At 35.4% G+C, this 23,597-nt stretch overlaps 1 protein-coding gene across 1 annotated transcript; it reads left to right on the top strand.

Moving 5' to 3' along the window:
- The first annotated feature begins 19,402 nt into the window (after window positions 1–19,402).
- LOC108468292 (tropomyosin-1-like) lies at window positions 19,403–20,317 on the top strand. Its single transcript, XM_017769182.1, has one exon. The coding sequence runs from the start codon at window positions 19,403–19,405 to the stop codon at window positions 20,315–20,317; it is 915 nt and encodes a 304-aa protein (XP_017624671.1).
- The last annotated feature ends 3,280 nt before the right edge of the window (window positions 20,318–23,597 follow it).

Here is a 23,597-nt window from a genome sequence, read left to right as displayed (position 1 = left end):
TATATAGCCGAAAACACATCTTGTTTCTACTGTTCTCTTTTCGTGTTGTTGCTTCCGTTGTCCCTCTTTTAGTTTGCTTGCAGCTTGGGAGGAAATCAACAAGGCGGGGTTTCCTTTTTGGTGCAAAGGACGGGCAGAGCCGTCCCTCGAGCGATGTTTGCGCCGAGAACGCACGTGGTTGGCAGAAGGGAGGCGCGGCGCTAGGGTTTCGGTTGGCTGAACTTGGTTTAGGCATCGGGCCTATCGGGCTTAGGTGCTGGGCTTAGTTTTGGGTCTTAATGTAACATGAACTGTTATTATTTTTGGTTTTTTTTTTGTTTAAACGGGCCGGGCAAAATTGAGCCCGTACAGTGAGGATTCTTCACTAGGGTGTGTTAGAATTAAGGTCACCAGTTGCTTTGATTCAAAGATAGTGAATTCTTCTCATTGAGTTAGGCTCCGCAAACGTAGGGAAATCGAACTATATAAACAAATTTTGATGTCCCCCATTTATATTATGCCTTTTAGAATATTTTAATAATAATTAGAACATTTTAATAAAACTAATAAAAGAATAGTATGTTTTGTAAGTTTATGAAAGAAAATAAAAACTTAAGAAAATTAAGATATAGCTATTCGTCGACGATTTTGCCTTTCCTTTTGCTTTTTGATGTTTCGACGTTATCTTTAACTACATACAATAAATTCAGATATAGAAAATTCATTAATCATATAATTCAAACCCAATTCAACACATTATATTCATGAACGCATTTTATTCAATTTAGTCTCTAAACACCTTAATATCTGAAACATGCGTAACCCACAATTTACCCAATCGAATTTAAATTCGATTTATTAAATATAGTATAAGGACCTCCTACAATCATTATTTGTTAACAAACTGTAAAGTTTTTATCCTTTACAAATTAGTCCTTATTAATATATAATTAACTAAATTACTTAAATACAAATTGAAGCTTGAATTAATAATTTTATCACATTTTAGCTTACTTCTACTATGATTTTATCTAAAATTACTCCTGCATGTCTTGAATGCTTAATATCAAAATTTCTCAACAATGAAAACTAAATCAAAACTTATACACTGATTTAAGTAATATTTTTTCCAATTAAAACTCACTAATGATTATATTTTTATAATTTAGTCTCGTACTATTTTTAATAGACAATTTAATTCATTAATACTTAATAATTCGACTCTACAATTCGTACTCAATACTTAACTATTCAATATCATATTTTTGCTAACTCAATTTAAGGAATTTAGCCCTAAAATTGAATTTTTTGGTACCACTGAAACTGGATCATTACACAATACTTTTTTTCCCCAAAAATAAATCTTAGTTAAAGACTTAATTTAATATTGATTCTGGAGCAAAAATTGTTCAACACAAAATGTAAGTTAAAACCATTGACACTTACATTATGCACATATATATCTGAATAGTAGTTAAATGTTTTATTAAAATATGTGGAAAATTGTTAGAATATTTTAAGAAAAATAATAAAAGAATAATACGTTTTATAAGTTTCCGAAAGAAAAAAAAACTTAAGGAAAAACTCTTTAAAAACAACAAAACTGTTGTGAAATAATAAATAAATAATAAACTAAAATGTGATAGAAGAAAGAGTGTCGAGAGAATATAGAAGAGAGAGTGTATCTTCTTTTTTATATATATTTTTCATGAGTACATGAGCCCCATATATATAGGGGTTAAAAGTAACTCTCTAATTATTATAGGGCATGTAAAAGGTCATGACCTTTTATCTCCCATATTAATGGGGTATAGGAAAAGTCTCATAACTTATGGGGTATAGGAAGAGTTTTATAACTTATGGGGATGATAATGACATCCACATAAATATTTTATAACACTCCCCCTTGGATATTCATTATCTAATTATGCCTCGTTAAAACCTTACTAAGAAAAACCCAGTAGGACAAAAACTTAGTGAAGAAAAAAGAGTACATAATTATACGCTTGATATGCTGCCTCTTTAAAAACCTTACCTGGAAAACCTAGTGGGATAAAACCAAGGTTAAGGGAAAAAGAGTATAGCGCGTAATAACTCTCCCTAATGGCTACATCACTTGAGATCTCGAAGGTGACGCATTCCAATGTAGTAAACAAGCTTCTGAAACACTGATGTAGGAAGCGCCTTAGTGAATAAATCTGCTAAATTCTCACTTGAACTGATCTGCTTAACTTTTATCTCCTTAATCTTCTGGAGGTCATGAGTGAAGAAGAATTTTGGTGCAATGTGTTTTGTTCTGTCACCTTTGATGTATCCACTATCGAGCTGATTAATGCATGCTGTGTTGTCTTCAAACAAGACAGTTGTAGCTTCCTTTCCAGATGATAAACCACAATTATTCCTTATATGCTGGATCATAGATCTTAGCCATACACATTCACGACTTGCTTCATGGATTGCTAAGATTTTTGCATGATTAGACGAGGTTGCTGCAATTGTTTGCTTCATTGAGTGCCAAGAGATTGCAGTACCTCCATATGTAAAAACATATCCAGTTTGTGATTTTCCATTATAAGGATTTGACATAAATCCTGCATCTGCAAAACCAATCAACTCTGTCTTGGATTTATTAGGGAAAAATAGACCCACATTCTTTGTGCCTTGGAGATAACGAAATATATGTTTTACTCCAGTCCAATGTCTCCGAGTTGGGCATGAGCTAAATCTTGCTAGAAAATTTACAGAAAAAGATATCAGGTCGGGTATGGCTAACAAGATACATTAACGCCCCAATTGCACTGAGGTATGACACTTCAGGACCAAGAAAATCTTCACTATCTTCCCGAGGACGGAAAGGGTCTTTACTTGGATCAAGTGATCTTACAACCATCGGGGTAGTTATTGGATGTGCCTTATCCATATAAAATCTCTTTAGCACTTTTTTAATATACGTTGATTGATGCACAAGGATTCCTTCTTTTAGGTGCTCAATTTGTAACCCCAAACAAAATTTCGTTCTTCCAAGGTCTTTCATTTCAAATTCTTTCTTCAAGCACTCAACAGTCTTTTGGATCTCTTCAGGAGTTCCAATGATATTCAAATCATCAACATATACTGCAATAATTACATATCCAGATCCAAACTTCTTAATGAAAATGCATGGGCAAATTGGATCATTCTTGTATCCTTCTTTCAACAAATACTCGCTTAGGCGATTATACCACATGCGTCCGGATTGTTTCAATCTATAAAGGGATTTGTGCAATTTGATCAAATAATGTTCTCTAGAACCTGAACTCACTGCTTCAGGCAGTTTAAATCCTTTAGGGAAATCCTTCAGGGAGTTTCATATAAATGTTAGTATCCAATGGGCCATACAAATAAGCTGTTACTACATCCATTAGGCGTAAATCAAGCCCTTCTCTTATAGCCAGACTTATAAAAAATCTAAATGTAGTTGCATCCACCACAGGAGAATATGTCTCCTCATAATCAATTCCAGGTCTTTGTGAGAATCCTTGTGCAACTAAACATGCTTTATACCTTATAATTTCACTCTTTTCATTTCTTTTACGCACAAAAACCCATTTATATCCCACTGGTTTCACACCTGTAGGTATACGGACTAAGGTCCAAACACTTCTCTTTTCGCTAGCGATTTCAATTCATTTTCAATTACTTCTTTCCATTTTGGCCAATTATCTCTTTGTTTACATTCCTCAATCGATTTTGGTTCATAATCCTCTTTATTATTTATAACATCTAGTGCTACATTGCATGCAAAAATATCATCGACGTCGATTTGATTTCGGTTCCATTTTATACTAGACATGACATAATCAATAGAGATCTCTTCATTGTCAGGTACCTAATTTTCTTCTGAAACATTTATTCTAGTCATGTCTATAGTCTCTTCAGGAGATCCCGGTATAATCATTTTTTCTTTGATTTCGCTATTATTTATCTTTGCTCCTTTCTTTTTTCGAGGATTCTTATCTTTGGAACCAATTGGTCTACCACGCTTCAGGCGTGTATTAGACTCAGTAGCAACTAGATTTTGTCCTTCTGGGACATTAAGTTTTATTAGAGCATTCACAGCTGGTATATATGACTTGGTCACTTTCTTTGGGTCAGAAAATGCGTCTGGCAATTCATTAGCTAAAATTTGTAAATGAATAATCTTTTGAACTTCTAAATCACATTGCTTAGTTTGAGGATCAAGTTGAGCTAACGACAACTCTTTCCAACTAATTTTCTTATCCAGCTGTTTGATTTCTCCGCCTAATGTTGGAAAAATTGACTTGTCAAAATGTTAATCTGCAAAACGAGCCGTAAATAGATTCCCTGTAGATGGTTCTAGATATTTAATTATGGATAGGGATTCAAATCCAACATATATACCCAACCTTCTTGGAGGTCCCATCTTAGTTCTATGTGGTGGAGCAATTGGAACATATACGGCACATCCAAATGTTCTTAGATGGGAAATATTTGGTTCCTGACCATGAACTATTTGTAAGGGGGAGACTTTAAGATAACTTGTTGGCCTGATGTGAATTAATGCAGTTGCATGTAAAATTGCATGCCCCCAAGCAGTGATTGGGAGTTTTGACTTTATAAGTAATGGCCTTGCTATCAATTGAAGTCGTTTTATTAAAGATTCTGCTAGACCATTTTGTGTGTTAACGTGAGCTACAGGATGTTCAACACTTATTCCAATGGACATGCAATAGTTATTAAAAGACTGAGAAGTAAATTCACCAGCATTATCAAGACGGATGGTCTTAATAGGAAAATCTGGGAAATGGGCTCGTAATCGAATCAATTGAGCAAGCAATCTCGCAAACGCCAGGTTACGAGTTGATAACAAAGATACATGAGACCATCTGTTCGATGCATTGATTAAAACCATAAAGTACCTAAATGGTCTACATGGGGGATGTATAGGCCCACATATATCCCCTTGAATTCATTCAAGAAAAGTAAGTGGTTCGTTATTTATCTTAGTTGGTGATGGTTGGATTATTAATTTCCCCAGTGAACATGCAGCACATGTAATGTTTTGAAGAATCTACTGGCTCTTCAATGAATATCCACATGAATTTTCAATTATTTTTCGCATCATTATTGAACCGGGATGGCCTAACCGGTCATGCCAAAGAACAAAGTCATTAGTAAACTTCTGGTTTACTATAGCATGTGTTTCTATAGAACTGATCTTTGTGTAGTACAAACTAGTAAAGAATGCAGGCAATTTCTCAACAATTTGTTTATTGCCTTGAGCAATACTCGTAATTTGAAGGAATTCACAATTTCCTTCGTTTAAAGTCTCAATATGATATCCATTTTGGCGAATATCTTTAAAACTCAATAAATTTCTTTGAAACTTAGGGGAGTATAATGTATTAATAATTTCAATTTTTGTTCCCCTTGGTAATAAAATAATTGCTCTTCCGAGCCTTCTATAATAGTTGTACTACCGGATATAGTGCTCACACTTTCTTCTTTCATTATTAAATGAGAAAATATCTCTTGTCTTTCAATATGGTGTGAGTAGTTGCACTTTGTCGCTAGACATATATTTTCACCATTCATAGCTGATTGCCTTTATGAGAAAATGTTCTTCAAAGAAACAAAATAACCACAAAATGTCACACATAATGGTGAAAATAGGTATTCAAAGTTTAAATTACTAAAAGGTCTATAAAACAAAATTATCACATAAAACATAGCACTAGTAAAGGTCATAACATCATTATTAAAGTTGCTAAATGAAACATAGAGTAGTAGAGTTTTATTTTATTATTTATCGAAATTTGTGGCCTTAATGATTTCCTTCACGGGTAGAAAGAAAATTAGCCGCTTCTAAGTGGGTTGCATTGCCATCATCAAAATCACCTTCGCCATCTTTATACACAAGATTGGTTTCTACTTTCTTTCCTTCATTTTATGGATCACGATAAAGATCAACTAGATGCTTTTGTGTGCGACACACACGAGACCAATGTCCTTTTCCTCCACAACGATAGCATACATTAGTCACATTTTCACCTTTTTCTTTCTCTTCCCTGTTACCATTTTTCCGATCCCATTTCTGATAGGAATGTGAATTTTTAAAACATCCATATCTATATCCTCGGCCACGCCCTCGGCCACGACCACGGCCACGCACACTACTATTTGCATGGTGTGTTTCTTTTAATTCTTGCCCATTGTGTAAACTCACATTCGCTTTAGGGAATGGAGCAGAGCCAGTTGGGCGTAATTCATGGTTTTTCATTAGTAGCTCGTTGTTTTGCTCTGCCACTAGGAGACAAGAAATTAATTCAGAATATTTCTGGAAGCCTTTTTCACAATATTGTGTCTGCAGGACAACATTATTTGCATGGAAAGTTGAATATGTTTTTTCTAACATTTCTGCATCAGTAATCTTCTCTCCATATAAATTCAATTGTGAAATGATTCTGAACATGGTCGAGTTATAATCACTAACAGACTTAAAGTCTTGCAATCTTAAATTCAGCCATTCATAACGAGCTTTAGGCAAAATCACAGTTTTCTAGTGGTCATATCTTTCCTTTAGATTGGCCCAAAGAATTTGAGGGTCCTTAACAGTCAAATATTCGGTCTTTAGACCTTCATGGAGGTGATGGCAAAGGAAAATCATGGCCTTGGCCTTATCTTGTGTACTTTCTTCATTTCCTTCCTTAATAGTCTCACCAAGACCCTTTGCATCTAAGTGAATTTCAGCATCTAGTACCCATGATAAATAGTTATTTCTAGTGATGTCCAGAGCCACAAATTCGAGTTTTGTAAGATTTGACATTATAAACTATAAGACAAAATATACAAGTCAAAAATGTAAAATAAAGCATGTTAATATGCAAATGAAATAACACATATGCAAATGAAATAGATCAACTTGTTACCCTTACTTCACCTAAGCATTCTTCGGCAATCTTTAAGGAAAAATTTGTTGGCCTTGATTTCTTGTATTAGAGACTCGTGCTGATAACGTGTTGTGAAATAATAAAGAAAGAATAAACTAAAATGTGATAGAAGAAAGAGTGTAGAGAGAATATAGAAGAGAGAGTGTATTTTCTTTTTTTATATATATTTTTCATGAGTACATGAGCCCCATATATATAGGGGTTAAAAGTAACTCTCTAATTATTATAGGGCATGTAAAGGGTCATGACCTTTTATCTCCCATATTAATGGGGTATAGGAAAAGTCTCATAACTTATGGGGTATAGGAAGAGTTTTATAACTTATGGGGATGATAATGACATCCACATAAATATTTCATAACAAAAACATATATATCTTTAATGAAGCTTTAAAAACTTTTAAATACAATTTATTGTAAGTTTTATGAACTTGTAATTAAGTTTTAATTAATAAAAACAGATAATCTTGTTATGAATATTTTATTAAGTGGATGTCCATTAAGATCTAAATAAGTTTTGATATACTTTAAATTCTAATAGTTATTAGAATTAGATCTCTACTTTATTTATACTTCTTATGTCTATAAATATAGACTTTGGAGAAACATTGTAAATATTTCGATTGATCAATAAAATATGCTTTCTCTTTACTCTCTCATTCTCTTTGTTCATTACTTTCTGTCTTTTTATTTTATAACACGTTATTAGCACGATTCTCTTTTAATTGTTTTTCTCCATAAGTCACAAAAATATCCCAAAATTTGCTATTGTTGGTTGCCTCCTAGAGTTGCTACTATTTCAATTGAGGCCTGCACACTACCCATTAGAGCCTTAAACCACTTAGTTAGGGTGACAATGATGATGTTAAAGAATCTCAAGTATATTTTACTATAATTTATTTATTATATCATATTTATTATAATTGGAGACTAATCATGACAACATGAATAGATAGATTTTGATTTGAAATCTACGCATGCTTTGCGATGGTGATTATGAAATAAAAAATCAATAGAGGCGTTTAAAAGTTTGTCCTACTAGATTTGTTGCATTCCCAAAAATGAATGCAAACATAAAGAAAATAAAAGATATAATCATGGATCATTAAAAGTGAGGATATAGTAATAAATAAGAAAACAATGAGAGTTCTCAAGATAACTCTTCAAAAGGTAAAGATAACTTATGTTATCAATGTGATATGAAAGATTATTGGCCACATATCTAGTGTATGCCCAAATATTTTATTTTTGTTAATATTATTTGAAGAAAGATATGAAAATTTAGTAATGAATTCTATCATTACAGATAGAAAATATTTATCATATTTGATATTGAAACAAATAAATATTATTCCAATATTTGATAGTACAAAATTAGTTGAAAGCTCCAAAAGAGCTAATATATCAATATCTAAAAAGTACAAAATTCGTGATGGTTAATGTATTAATTTTAAAAGATATTCATTATAATGGATATCATATTGAGATTGTGAAACTCTAGATATGAAAATTCTCATAAAATAAAATAATAAATCTAGGTGATCATATAGTGAAAGCAGGTGCTCCAGAAGAGGCCCAAGACATAACTAATAAGTATAACTCCAGAAGGGATTCATGTACCTGAATGAAGATTAAAATAGTGAAAAGAAGAGATCTCGATAAGTTATGTCAATTTGCAAAAATGCCGAATTGGTAATAAAAGTGGTCGACAATGGTTTTGCATGTAATATTATTATTGAAATAATGAAATAAAAGGAGAATCTTGAATAAATCTATTGAGAAATATAGATATGAAATAAATTGGTCAAAATAAAAAGACGCAACTCAAGTACAATTAAAATTGTGGAGTTTTTGGACCAGTAGTCCATATATTTAAAGGTATAAATAAAGCTAACGAAAGTGCAAATGAAGTAGTTTTGCAAAACGGAATAAAATATGAAGTTTTTGTTAAGTCCTGGCATTGCTTATGAAATGATATAATATTCTTTTATGGTGGATGCAATAACATTTAGATATATTATTAAACTAGCAATTCATAAAAAGTTTAACTTGCGTCTAATGGTTGTTTTTACAACTTTTTATGAATCACTATATAGTAAAATTTATATTAAAATCCTTGAAGGATTTAGAATGCCTGAAGTATATTGAAATTATTGGGAAAGTGTTTTAAAGCATTTTAGTGGCGAATGATCGATACTTTGGGAGGTTAGTAGCTATAACCATTTCTAGAGCGATAAAGCATCTATATTTGTTTTTAAGGTATGGATATATAATCCAAAAGTATTGATACATGCTTTTGTCATGGGTAGCAATTCATCTATCCCCGTGACACTTTCATAGTATTGATACTTTCCTATGTTTAAGGGTTATAACTTCCTTTTTAAGCATCAAGATCATTATGAAATATGTCTTTAATGCACGAATTTAAATGCTTCTAACGACTCTATTCTTCCTCTAACTACTCCAAACAATTAGAATTCAGTGAGGGTGTAACACCCCTAGCCTGTAATCGACGCCAGAATAGGGTTACGAAGCATTACCGGACTTATAAATCAATCAATCACACATTTCGTATACATTTATCATTCATATAAAAAACCATTCAAAAACATTTATACAGTCCCTAATACGAGCCATCGAGGCCCCAAATAGACATTAGAAAACTGAGTTCTCTACGAATTTTTAAGAAAACACAAAAAAATTTTCAAAGTGAAGGGATCACACGCCCGTGTGGCTATAGGACACGCCCATGCTTCAGGCCGTGTTCGACCCCGTGTAACTCTCTGACTTGAGTCACATGGCCAGACCGTGTACCATTTGAAAAGGCCTTACATGCCTGTGTGCCAGGCCGTGTGAAGCTACTGATTTGATTTCAAAAGAAGCATCAGGGGACACACAGTTGAGACACACGCCCGTGGGGAAAAAAATAGGCTATTTTCCAAGCCATATTCCTCACCCATAATGGTACCAACCTATATACATCAATTGACATACAACTGTGGCATAAATAGGTACTCAAAACCAACCAATATCAAGTTTATAATGTGACAGCCCTATTTTTGACCCTAGTCGGAAAGTGGTTTCGGGACCACAAAACCGAGTCACAAAAATAATTAACCGTTATATCTTATGCTTATTGTATGTGAACCTGCATGTGTGAAAGTTTCTTGCTTTAATTTTGTCAATTGTATGTAAAATTTATTAAATAGGACTTATGTGAGACAATTGTAAAATGTGACAGGTAATTTTAAATATGGTCTACTAATGCATGTTAAAAAAAAATGGACTTGCATGTCAAATTATCCATTTTTCTTTAGTGGCCGGACATGTAGTTGATTCATATATATTATATGTATATTATATTAACATTAATTTAAACTAAATGAATTAAAGAATAAAAATAAAAGAATAATGGCTTAGTGGGGAGGAGAAACCAAAGTTGGTTCATCCTTTGATTTCTTTGGCAAAAAATTTTAAGAAGAGAAGGGGGAAAACAAACATTCGGCTACCCCTTCCTAGCCTTGATTAAGGTATGTTTGAAGTCTTTTGATAGAAATTTCTTGTGTGTTTTAGGATAGTTTCTTAATTCCTCCATAACCCATGTGCAAATTTTCATTTTGGTAGCTATAGGAGCAATCGGTCATGAGAGGGTTTTTCCTTTAGAAATGTTATGTTGATGTTTTGTTGTGAATCAATAAAAGTACTCTATTTGGTTGAGATTATAAAAGTATGTTAAGTTTTTGAATTTGTAATTGTAAAGATTAAGTGTTTGTGTTATAGCCGAATATACATTGAAAATTTTAATGGAGAAACTCTTATGATATAAGCTTGTAAAATTAAAGTTATAAATTGTGTTTTGTAGTTTAAATGGTTAAAGACTATTCGGTTATAGCCTTAATTTTCATGAAGAAATCAAGTTAAATGTATTTGTGTCTATGCTATGGCCGAATGTACTATGGCTGATTGTGGACTATGATAAAATTTAGTAAGGTATGTGCTTTAAATGTGTTATGAACTATTATAGGTTAAGTTAGGTTGAAGCTTGGTGAAATTGAACTTGAAAAATGATTTGAGCACAATGTGGTATTGATATTATGTATAAGTAAATTTATAGATATATATATGATGAAATTAATTGGTGAGATACATGCTTAAATAATATGTATGCAAAGAATGTGTGAAAGAGTGAATTGGTAATAATCTACTTGGGACAGCAGCAGTAAGGTGATTTTCGAAAATCACCATAAATTGTAGGAATTGAATTAGAAGCTGAATATATTATATAATTAAAGCTTGATGAGTCTAGTTTTATATAATAGAAATCGTAAAAGTAAAAGAATTACCGATCATGAAATATTTGAAGTAATATGGGACAGAGTCAAAATGACTTCTAGATCCCCTGATCTGTTTTTATAAAATCATTATAAAATGTATAAAAATGGTCATAGAATAAATTTTATATGCTTAGACTCCTTAGTGAGTCTAGTTTCAAATGAAATAAACGACAACATATTTTGATTTCTGTACAATGTGAAATTTATTTTGTAGTAAAGAATGGTCAGATTTGTCAAACAGTGAAACAAGGGAAACTGTAGGAAATATCTGGTATTGATTGGCTAGACTAAAAATTATGAAAATTTTATGGATAAAATACAAATGAGTCTATTTTCAAGGAAAATTTACGGCAATTGATTTGGAGTTTCGTAGCTCCAGTTATAAGTAATTTAATGACTGTTGCTTAGGAATTCAGCTTATAGTGAAATTGTGATTATATAGTAAACATTGATAAAAGAAAAATTTTGCTAATGAATTGCTTATTGATTTCTTATAAGCTTACTATAATCTGTATGTGTGAAAGTCGAATATATATGTATTATATTTTGAAAGTAATACTTGAATAATTGATTAATGATTAGTTTAAAATTTATTGAATTAAAGCTCAAGAGCATAGGGGGGCAACCTCGGATAAGGGAAAAGCTAAAGTCGCGGAATAGCCAACCCGAAATTTGTTCAGAAAGATACAAGGTAAGTTTTGAGTAATCGCCTTTAGTATAAAATTTATAATGCCTTGACATATATATACTACATGAATTTTGATCTTTTTGGTTCTATTTGAATTAAGTTGAATGGTAAATTAGGGTTAAGCTTGATTGATGAAAGGTACGTGTTATATTCATGCATGATTTTAAGCTGAAATGAAATAATGGTGTTCATAAGAAGCTCATGTCTGAATGTAGCCAAAGGCTACTAATAATGTGAAATGTTCTATAAAATGTGTTAGAATACGATAAAAAAAAACATGTTATTTGATGTGGAATTGTATCCGGGCTTAAAGACCCGCAAGCTTCGTCTTTGGAATTGTATCCGGCTTAAAGACCCATGAAGCTTCGTCTTTGGAATGACATCCGGTTAAAACCCGCAGTGTGCTAAATATGTGTTTGAGTCCTAAGACTTGATAGGACTGTGTCGATAAGTTAAGTATGATTACGACATTGAATATCCGTATGAGTAAGTATTATATATGTTATATTCGCTAAGGTACGATTACGTACTCATAAGTGAATTGACTTCAAAACAATTATTAGTATCAAAGAATGGTATATATATATATGTGAGTGTGTGTATATGTATGTGAATGAATACCGTATTTATGAATAAGAGAATGACTTATTTGGTCAATGTATGTCATTGTAAAAGCATGTGTCTTAAAGAAATTTTATGAACCATATAGTATAGTGAAATATGTATCGAGAATTTTCTTGTGTATTCATGTATATATATATATTCGCCAATAAGTTATAATTAATGTATTTGTGAGTTTTTGGCCAAGTAATTTACAAATTAAATTTGGGTTCTTGTGATACTTAATGTTAGATTTTAAATGATACGTTTTAATTGTTTGAAACACTTAAAACTTACTAAGCCTCGAAAGCTTACTCCGTTTTATTTTATTTCTTTGTTTTATAGATTGTCAGTTTTGGCCACCGACTCGGGGATCATCAGCAGTTCATCATACTATCGATCTTTTTGGTACAGTTATATTTGGCCTTGGTATGGCATGTATAGGTTAGGCCAGTGACGGTTATGTTTTGTATTGTAAATATTTTAGCCATATGAAAATGGCATTTATATAACTTAAAGATCAGTATGTACTCAGCTTAATTTCTGTCTTTGTTGATTGATTATATGGACAAAAAAAAAATTTAATTGTTTGGCGCGGTAATACCTCATAGCCTAAACCGGCGATCAGACTCGGGCTAGAGGTGTTACATATAACATGTACATTTACACCAGAACATGATATAACAAACAAACTCATTCGGCCATCTTAAAACATACCCAACATACTTTAAAGGTTACCTAAATGATTAACTACATGTATGAGACATTATATTTAACTGAGCATTCATAACATTTTCAAATTTCAACCATTTGGTACTTTCAATATATATTCATCAACTTGACTTTCACACAGCAAATATACACAACATACCAAAAGATCATTTATACATATTTACAGACCAAGTATACCAAAATAAGCCAAATCATATGGCTATACATATAACCAAAAAAACATAAGACGACCATATTAGTCAAAACACCTATACATGCCATTTAACCCAAAATGTAAAGTCTAAGTACCAAAATAGATTTTGATAGTACGATGCGATCTCTGACAACTTCCAAAATCGAGCGAGTTTTCTAACCATTAAAAACATAGGAAAATAGACAGAGTAAGCAATTACACTTAGTAAGTTCGTAATTCAAAGAATAAAACTTACCATATAACTACAAATTTAGGTAAAAAACTCGAAACATAACTCAATTTAATCTTGCCAAAGCCTATCATACAACCCATAATCAAGTTAGTCATATATTCACATAAAACCGAAAATCATATATGAATTCATCAATTTATCAAATTCCATGTACATGTAACATCTATGCTATATAATCATATATCAAATATCAACCATTTCCATGCAATTACTTGTACTTATCATATCGAACTTGTATAATCCCGTATTATTACTATGCCCGTTGAACCATCTAGAATATCGTAGGATACGCGGATGGTACACACAAAGTGTACTAAACGATAAACTATCAATCCTTATACATGTATGCTCATACGAGCGATAAACGGTAAGCTCATTCGAGCAAAATATCGGTAAGCTCCTATGAGCTGAATAACGATAAGCTCTTACGAGCTGAGAATTGGTAAGCTCATACGAGCTGCAGTGAGTCCGCAACACATGCAGGATCTCATCCAAAATCGGTAACCCTAATGACATGACACGTCATTTGTATCTTACGAATTTCTAGGGTTCAAATGAAGCCCAACATTTATAGTACTGTAGTGGGCCAAATTTGCCCGGGCCTACTAGAAACCCAAAATAAATACAAAATAAATAAATATAAAACCCAAGTTTATAACAGTCCAAGTTACATGATTAAAGGCCCGACCCTCCAAAATTGTATTGGCCCAAGTGGCCCAAAATTTGAAACAACCAAAAACCCTAGAGTCCACCTTGCGCCGCAGCCAAGCCCCGACCTCCACGCTTTCGTACACCCCAATCTCCAGCAACCACGCCAAGCCTTCAGTGCCGTACGATTGGCGAACAGTCCTCGTACGCCAAGTCCACCTTCCGTACGCCTCACGCCAAGGGCCAACGCACAACCCCGTACTCGTACCTGCAAAAGAGAACAAACGAAAGCAGCAAAAATACGAAGAAAGAAGAATCGTATTTTATTTTATTATTATTATTTTTTTAACATTCGGCTATAAAGCCTATTGATTTTGACTGTAAAGGTCTTTTTTTTTACGAACACAAAAAAGGAATAAACGCAACAGAAAGCGAATACGCACAATACAGGCAATACACGTAGCTTGAAAATCAGAGAGCGTTTTCTTGGGAAGGTGAGCTTTATTCTTCGGTCTTATTTTCTATTACCTTCGGATTTCTTTGTTTATATATATATCATTTACATTAAAAAAAGGAGATGGAGGACCTACTTTGAGTCTAGGCTATTGGTTCCCTCTCGCCTTGTCGAAATCGGAGTGTGTAGGGAAGCCGGTGACTGAAAGAAGCTATGCTTCGAAGCCTGCAAGCGTCGGTCACCATACCTTGCGACGGGCTAGTCTCTTTGAGGGAGAAAACGTAGATTGCGGTTGAAGAAGGGAAATGAGGCTAGGGTTCCAGCCAAATAGGCTAAAAAAAGCCTTTATATAGGGCCTTAAATGACACCGTTTTAAACCTTGCCCAAGGGCTCTCCACGGTGTCGTTTTGTAACACCCAACCCGATCCAATTGTCCACCCTATGACCCCCGCGTTCTGGCGGAGAGGGGGTAATTTCGCAATCGGTCCTTCCTTTTTTGTATGGGCCTTCAATGTTGCCTTATTTATTTAATTTCCTTTTAATTTGGCTTTACAATTTGTACGTGTTTGCAAATTGATCCGCGTTTTAATGCTGCGTCGTGAGAACTGGTATATTTCCAGTTTAGATCCTTCTGCATTTGCGCGCATCGCGCACTGGTCCCTTTTATTATATTGTTCTATTTTCAAATTTTCCCCTTTTGTTTTAGTTTAATTTTGATTAAGTCTTTTTGTTATGTAACACTTTTTGTTCATAATTAATTATTTTCACTTTTTAAACGACTTTGGTAGTTGCGACTTCATTTTCAGAATCTGCTTTTTTGTAATATTACTTCAACATTTTGTATACTACTTTATATATTTTAATTTGTAATAAAATTCATCTTAGTCTATATGCTATTAATCTCATATTATTTTGTACATACAACTTCTTTTGAATCCATTCTCATATTTTTATACATATTTGTTGTTTAAAAGAAAATTACGTGTTTTATATATTATTTAAATATCATATATGAGCATTGGTATGTATATATATATACTAATCTATACATCACTAAACCATATATTTTAATATGTTTGGTACACACGTTTTGCGTGTGGTTTAAATTATTTTGTATTTATACATATTAGTAGGTGTACATTTTTTTAAAGTTTGTAATTTGCAATATTTATTACTTTAATGTGCTTAATATTTTCATATATTGGTTGAGCTATTTCAATAACCTCCTCACATTTTTAATCACCATTTTGTAGCTCATTCTTATACTATATTATTTAAAATATTTTTATAACACTTGTTCAAGTATTTCATGAATATTTGTTCATGAATATTCTTATACTATGTATTTGTTCATTGCTTTAGATTCGTTCTATACCATATTATTTTTTTATTTGCATTTTGCTTTATGTACCTTGCATTGATCATTTTATGTTATGCCATGCATGTTATCGTTGCATTGTTTACTTACTCATTGTATTATATTTTCATGTTAATTATTCTCCATGCGTAATTGAAGTTGAGTTATATTTTCAAGTCGGTTATACTTAGTTGCTTAGGTGTTTGTTAGTCGATTAAGTAAATTGTATTGCCTCCACTCTTCCATTATCGCGTTTTATGCATACATATATCACCTCATATCATCGTTTTCCACGTGACTTTTGAAATGTGGTTTTATAAAATCCCAATTCTTAAGGTCGACTCCGTTTTATTTCAAGTAAGATTAACACATTTTAATCTAATTTTATACTTATTCTTTTTAAGAATTCTTTAAAACGAAGGCTGTATTCGATATTTGACAATTCGAGGAATCGTGCCCTAACATGTTGGGTTGCAATTTCTTGTTTGCTCAAAGTAATCGAAAGGCCCTTTCGAATTTCACCCATGTCTTTTAAGAGTTCTTTTAAACGAAGGCGATATTCGATATTTGGCAATTCGTGGAATCGTGCCCTAACGTGCTGGGTTGCAATTTCGCGTTTGCTCGAACTAATCAAATATCCCTTCAAAATTTCACTCAGGTCTTCTAAAAATCCTTTAAAACGAAGGCAAGACTCAGTGTTTGAGAATTCAGGAATCATGCCCTATCGTGCTGGGTTGTGATCTCTCATTTGTTAAAAACAATCGAATATTCCTTTATGTTTTCACTCACGTTTTCTAAAAAACCCTTTAAAATAAAAGAAATGTTCGATGTTTGGCAATTCGGGGAATCGTGCCCTAACGTGTTGGGTTGCAATTTCCTGTTTGCTCAAAATAATCGAATGTCTTTTTGGGATTTCACTCGTATTTTCTAAGGTGAGGCAATGTTCAATGTTTGGAAATTCGAGGAATCGTGCCCTACTGTGCCGGGCTTCGATTTTTCGTTGGACTAAATAGTTGGGCATCCTTTTGTAATTTTCAAATTATAAACTTTCAGACGTCGAAACAAAAAGATTTTGGCAACTAATTCGGGTTACTCAAATGTTATTAAAAATAACCACATTTCAAAAATATTTTTTATTTTAGACATAAGAACAATATCTAATCGGTTTGGTACCAATTTTGGGCGTAGTGAGGGTGCTAATCCTTCCTCATACGTAATCGACTCCCGAGCCTGTTTTCTCAAAATTCGTAGAATAAAATCGTTGTTTTAGTAAATAAAAAATGTTTTATTAAAATAACTAAATTCTTAGGTGAACCGATCGTACCTAATAAAAAAGGATCGGTGGCGACTCCATATTTCTGTTTTGTTTTCGAAAGTCGATTCCCCTATTTTTTCATTAAAATTAAATTTTTTAAATAAAAAGAGTGGTTTCGATAGCTTGGCGACTCCACTGGGGATTTGAGAGTCGAGCCATAAAATCGATTATTTACTGTCCTTTTGTCAAAAAAACCGAAAACTTATTTTAAAAATCATGTGTCTTACAAATGCATTTGTTTGTATGGTTATTATGGTTTGGATCATGTAGAATAATGATGCACTTCATTGCATGACCGCTGTGGTCACACCTTCTAAGTGGGAGTAAGAAACTACGCTTTCGTGAGGTTTTCACCTCCGCATGGGCTAGTGGATTGCTTCCGGGATACATCCGTACCTATGATTTTGTGAGATTTTCATCTCCGCATGGTCATAGGGAAATGTATCCCTCCAAACTGAACTAGATCTACATGAGCCTATAATGGGCGACGATTGAGGAATCGGCTGGTTCGGGTACCTTATCCCTAGAACTAAACCACATATAGTGAACCTTAGGAGCTATCCTCGGGTGGAGCCGCGCCAAGCCTTAGTACTTACCCATATATGCGTTGTAATTTATGTGCTTGCATTTTATCGATATTATCTGATACTAACCTGTGTTTTGTTTTGATTGTCTTTTTTTTGCATGACATTGCATATTAAAGGAGGTGTTAATCCATATTCAATTACTAAGTTAGAAAGTTTGACATGGAGAATGAATTTCTTAGTAAAGTCGAGGATAATGCGGCCGTTCGTGCATGGTCAAAGAAGCTACAATCAGAGGGAGGAGATAGCTTGGCAGAAGGACATATCTCTGAGCTGCAGGACTTCACTCGCGTCAATGTAGCACAGAATGAGCTGCAAGAGTTGAAAGATATTTGGGCCAGTTGGGATAAAGGGATCAAGCAGTTGTTCTATCAAAGCTACGGTGATATATCCTACTTGCTTGACATTAGAGTGGACAACCATCAATTTCGGGTTATAGTTCAGTTTTGGAATTCTGCGTACAAGTGTTTCACTTTTGGAGAAGTGGATTTAGTACCTACCATGGAGGAATACACTACTTTGCTCAGGTGTCCAAAAATTCAGGTCCGAAAGACTTATGCCCGGGTTTTTAGTAGTCAGACTTTCGTGAAAAAATTGACGAGCATTTCTAGGATGAGCGAGCCTTGGGTCACTGCTCGGATTTAGCAAAAAAGAGATAGTAAGTGCATCCCTTAAGAGAATTTGCGAGATTTGATTTTGACGCATCCAGATGAAAGAAAGAGGGTCGATATCTTTGCCTTAAGCATTTACGGATTGGTGATTTTTCCTAAGGCTTTGAGGCACATGGACGAGGCAGTCATTGACTTATTCGATCGCCTTGAGAAGGGAATCACGCTGGTACCGGCGATATTGGTAGAAACGTTCAGATCTTTGTGCTCATGTTGGAAGACGGGCGAAGGGCGGTTCATCGGATGTGCACAATTGTTGATGGCATGGTTTTAGGGCACTTTTGGAAGGTAGACAAGGTTTCCTATCAGGTCTTTTCCGAGGGTTATTCCCCGTTAAAAGAAGAGGCAGCTATACAAAGGAGAGAGGATATCTTGGAGGAGAAGTGGATGGACATTCTTCAGAACCTCAAGGAGGGGGATATCGAGTGGAGAGCTTATTGGATGGTTCCTGACGAGATCATGTACCGATGTGGTAACTTCGATTGGGTGCCATTGTTAGGAATTTGGGGAGCTATCGGGTATACTCCATTACTTACGTTGAGGCAATATAAGTCGAGGCAGTTTGTACCTACGACCTATGGACTTGCTCAGAGTGAATTCTGGTTTAAGGGTGCTCACTATAAGAAGAGAGTTCGAGAGTTATCAGATGCTTGGAAGCAAACTTGTTAGATGAAGAGGTTAGCCATCGGTTCCATGGTAACGCCCGAGTATATCGAGTGGTTTAAAAAGAGGGTTAATGATAATATTCTTAGGCCAAGCTTGGAGGATGCTCGACCTATCGGGGAACAATTACAAGTTGCCCCGTCAGAATTGGAGATTATAAGGCAAGATTTCGAGAAGAAGAGTTCGCAGCTTGGGAAGAAGATCGAACAATTGGAGGAAGAAAAGATGCACCTAAAATTGGACGCTGATGTCCAGAGGTCAGAGGCTGAAAAGTGGAAAAAAGGAAAAACTAAGGCCGAAGAAGATTTAGACAGCTTGAATACGGACTACAAGAAGCTGCGCCTATCTATGAGGACTGCGGGTTTAGGTAAGACTTCCGAACAATGGCGCCATGAAATTCGAGAAGAAAAAGCCAATACTGACCGGTGGGAAAGGAAATTCCGAGAAGCTCAGGCACGAAACGAAGATTTAGAGAAGAGTCTGTCAGAAAGCAGAAATGAGCGAGGTGAATTAAAGGCTAGAGTGGTGGAACTCGAGAAGTCTCTGCATCAGTATCGAAATCATAACACCGTAATGAAATTGAGGGCAAGCTTGAGCAAGATAGAAGAAATGAAAGGAAAAATAGAAGAGTTAGAGGCGTCACTACAAAACTGTGAAATGCGGATCCAGTTTTTTGAGGCAAACGAGGATCGTTGGAAAGAACAGCTTCACCATGCGCAAGACCAAGTCAGAAACCGAGATTACCTTATGAGGGAAGCCATAACCCAAATTCGAGAGGTAGCTGACTACTTGCAAACTTTAGCGGTTCAGGCAGACACACTGAGCGTGAAGTATGAGTTGGAGTCAGATCGCGGACAAGAGCTGGCCTCGTTGTTTAGAAAAATTAGGACTTTGATTGTTAGAGCGAAATTTTATTTGTAACTCAACTTTATGCAAAAGATTTTATTTTCAAGTGAAATTTTCTAAAGGCAATTGAATCAAAATTGATGTCTCTTTTGCATTCATATATTTGCATTACATCATATCATTATGCATTAAAGGCCATAAGAGTTTTCTAATTAATTAATTAAAAAATTATTTCAGTAACCTAGAAACCAACGAAAACCAACCAACCACACACCCCTACGGTACAAGGAAAAAATCAATGGATAAGAGACTCGAGAAATTGGAGCAAATGCAAAAGGACATGCAGGAACAAATGCAGTCTCAGATGCAAGTGCAGCTAGCCAAAATTCAGTGAGAGATGCAGGAACAAATGATGGAGTCCCAGAGAGAAATGATGTCCCAGTTATCCAAATTGCTGTTGGGAGGAATGGATAAGGGAAAGGGCCCCATGGACAAAGTTGAGGAAACTAATAAAGACCCCCAATACCCCCCCGGCTTCACTCCGACACATGTACCAGTAAAGCCCGGGATTAATCTACCAAAACCATTCGTCACGATCATGCCTCAGCAGGTTCAGCCGGAGCTTCAATGCCGATAAACTTCCAAACTGGCTCAGGCTCTAACTTTGTCAACAACCCGAACTATCTGGCCATTCGCAAAAACAGTTGGAAGAACGGTATAGATGGCTTGAGGAGAAATTCAAAGCCATGGAGAGCGCGGATCATCATCAAGGGATTGATGCGAAGGACCTGAGTTTGGTCCCAGATTTAGTTCTTCCCCTTAAATTCAAAATGCCCGAATTCGAGAAATACAATGGAACAAGTTGCCCTGAAGCTCATATCACTATGTTCTGCAGGCGAATGACGGGATATGTTAACAATGACCAGCTATTAATCCACTGCTTTCAGGATAGTCTGGTCGGGGCGGCGTCTAAGTAGTACAATCAATTAAGCCGCTTTAAAATTAACTCATAGAAGGACCTAGCTCAGGCTTTTATGAAACAATAGAATCACGTGACGGATATGACCCCCGACAGAATCACTATCCAGAATATGGAGAAAAAGTCAAATGAAAGCTTCAAACAGTATGCACAAAGGTGAAAAGAAGTGGCCATACAAGTTCAGCCGCCGCTTCTAGAAAAAAAGACGACAATGCTCTTTATCAACACCTTGGAAGCCCCTTTTATCACTAATATATTGGGAAGCACCACAAAAAGCTTCTCCGACATAGTGATGATGGGGGAAATGATCGAAAATGCTGTAAGGAGTGGCAAGATAGAATCAAGAGAAAGTGTCAGGAAGTCGGCCCCGAGGAAAAGAGATAATGAAGTGAACAACACGAGTACATTCAACAAGAGTCAATCCAAGTCATTCACTGTGAATCAACCCAAGACAGTGACCACCAATCAACAAAGCTCTGTAAGACAGGAATCTAACGCAAGGGAGAACACGGAAAGGCCACAATTCACCCCTATACCCATGACGTATAGGGAGTTGTACTAGAACCTGTTTAACGCTCATGTGATGTCCCCTTTCTACCTGAAGCCACTACAGCCCCCGTATTCTAAATGGTATGACACAAATGCCCAATGTGAATACCACGCGGGAATCACCGGGCACTCAATTGAAAACTGCACTGCGTTCAAGAATGTAGTCGAAAGACTCATTAAGATGGGGATCGTGAGATTTGACGACCCAACCACACCCAATGTAGCAGGAAACCCACTCCCCAATCATACCGACCAATGAGTGAATAGGATAAGTGAAGGTAGGAAAAAGAAAATCAAGAATAAGGTGGCAGAAGTTAAGACCCCATTGAGGCGGGTATGGAAGGAGATGGCCAAGAGAGGATTGATCGCGTTGGATTCGAGTGACGAATCTGAAGAAGAGAGGAACTGCTACGAGTTCCACAATGAGGTGGGGCATGAAATCCAAGAGTGTGTGGAATTTAGGGCCCTAGTACAGAACATGATGGATAATAAGGAAATGGAGTTTTATGAAGAGATCGAAGACCCCGTAGAGGGAGATATATGTGCATCGGAAGGAGAATCGACGGCACAGAATCAAACAGCTAACTATCCTGTAGTTATCATATCGAGACCCAAAAATAATGAAGCCGGAGTACAAATGCCACCAATGGTTATAATCCAAAGACCTGCTGTCTTCCCCTCTAAAGACAGTAAAAAGGTCCCATGGAATTATGATTGCAACGTGTCGATTCCAGTGAAGGAAAGCCAGGTGGACGCTTCAAAAGAGGGTCAAGATAGGGGCTCCTATACACGTAGCGGGAGACGTTACGATATAGCAAATGAGGAGGTACAACCCGTAAAAGGAAAAGCCCTAGTGGTCGAGGAAACGAAAGAAAAAGCAATCAAACCTATTAACGAGCCATTTAACGTAGAGTAGGCCAAGGAATTTTTAAAATTCCTAAAGCATAGCGAATACAGTGTGGTGGAACAGCTACGTCAATAACCGGCTCGTATCTCGGTGCTGGCCTTACTTCTAAGCTCGGAAGTCCATCGCAGCGCGCTAATGAAGGTCTTTAATGAAACATATGTTGTCAATGATATCTCCGTTAACAAGTTGGACCGCTTGGTTAGCAACATCAGTGCCGACAACTATATCTTCTTCAATGACGATGAGATACCACCCGGTGGTATGGGGTCGACTAAAGCTTTGCATATCACCACACGCTGTAAAGGGTATACGCTGCCAGGCGTATTGATTGACAATGGTTTGGCCTTGAACGTTTTGCCCTTAACTACACTTAACAGATTACCTATAGACAGCTCTCACATGAAGGAGTGCCAGAATATAGTGAAAGCATTTGACGGCACAGAGAGAAAGGTAATGGGCAGAATCGAGGTACCTCTTCAGATCGGACCAAACACATATGAGGTGGATTTTCTAGTAATGGATATCAAGCCCTCATATAATTGCTTATTGGGGAGGCCCTAGATACATTCAGCTGGGGCAGTGCCTTCCTCGTTGCATCAAAAGTTGAAACTAGTATCAGAGGGGAGGTTGATAACAATCAATGCTGAGGAAGACATCATCGCAACTGTGAGCAATAATGTACCCTATTTGGAGATAGATGACGAAGCAATCGAATGCTCATTTCGATCTTTGGTATTTGTTAATACGATGTTCATTGCCAAGAGAAGCAAAATTCCGGTGCCGAAATTGTCCAAAACTACGAGGATGAGCCTCCAGTTGACGATTGGAAAAGAGGGCCTACTCGAAAAAGGAATGATTGAAACACCAATGCTAAAGGACAAGAGAGACCGCTTCGGCTTAGGATTTAAGCCTGATGCGAA

Source organism: Gossypium arboreum, chromosome 8 (assembly GCF_025698485.1).
Source record: "Gossypium arboreum isolate Shixiya-1 chromosome 8, ASM2569848v2, whole genome shotgun sequence".
Lineage (NCBI taxonomy): Eukaryota > Viridiplantae > Streptophyta > Magnoliopsida > Malvales > Malvaceae > Gossypium > Gossypium arboreum.
Note: the sequence above shows the minus strand (reverse complement) of the source record. Positions and strands in the feature narration are given on the sequence as shown.

Excerpts from the sequence above, each read along its gene's own strand:
- LOC108468292 (XM_017769182.1), top strand. The coding sequence starts at position 19,403 with ATGAAGAGGTTAGCCATCGGTTCCATGGTAACGCCCGAGTATATCGAG.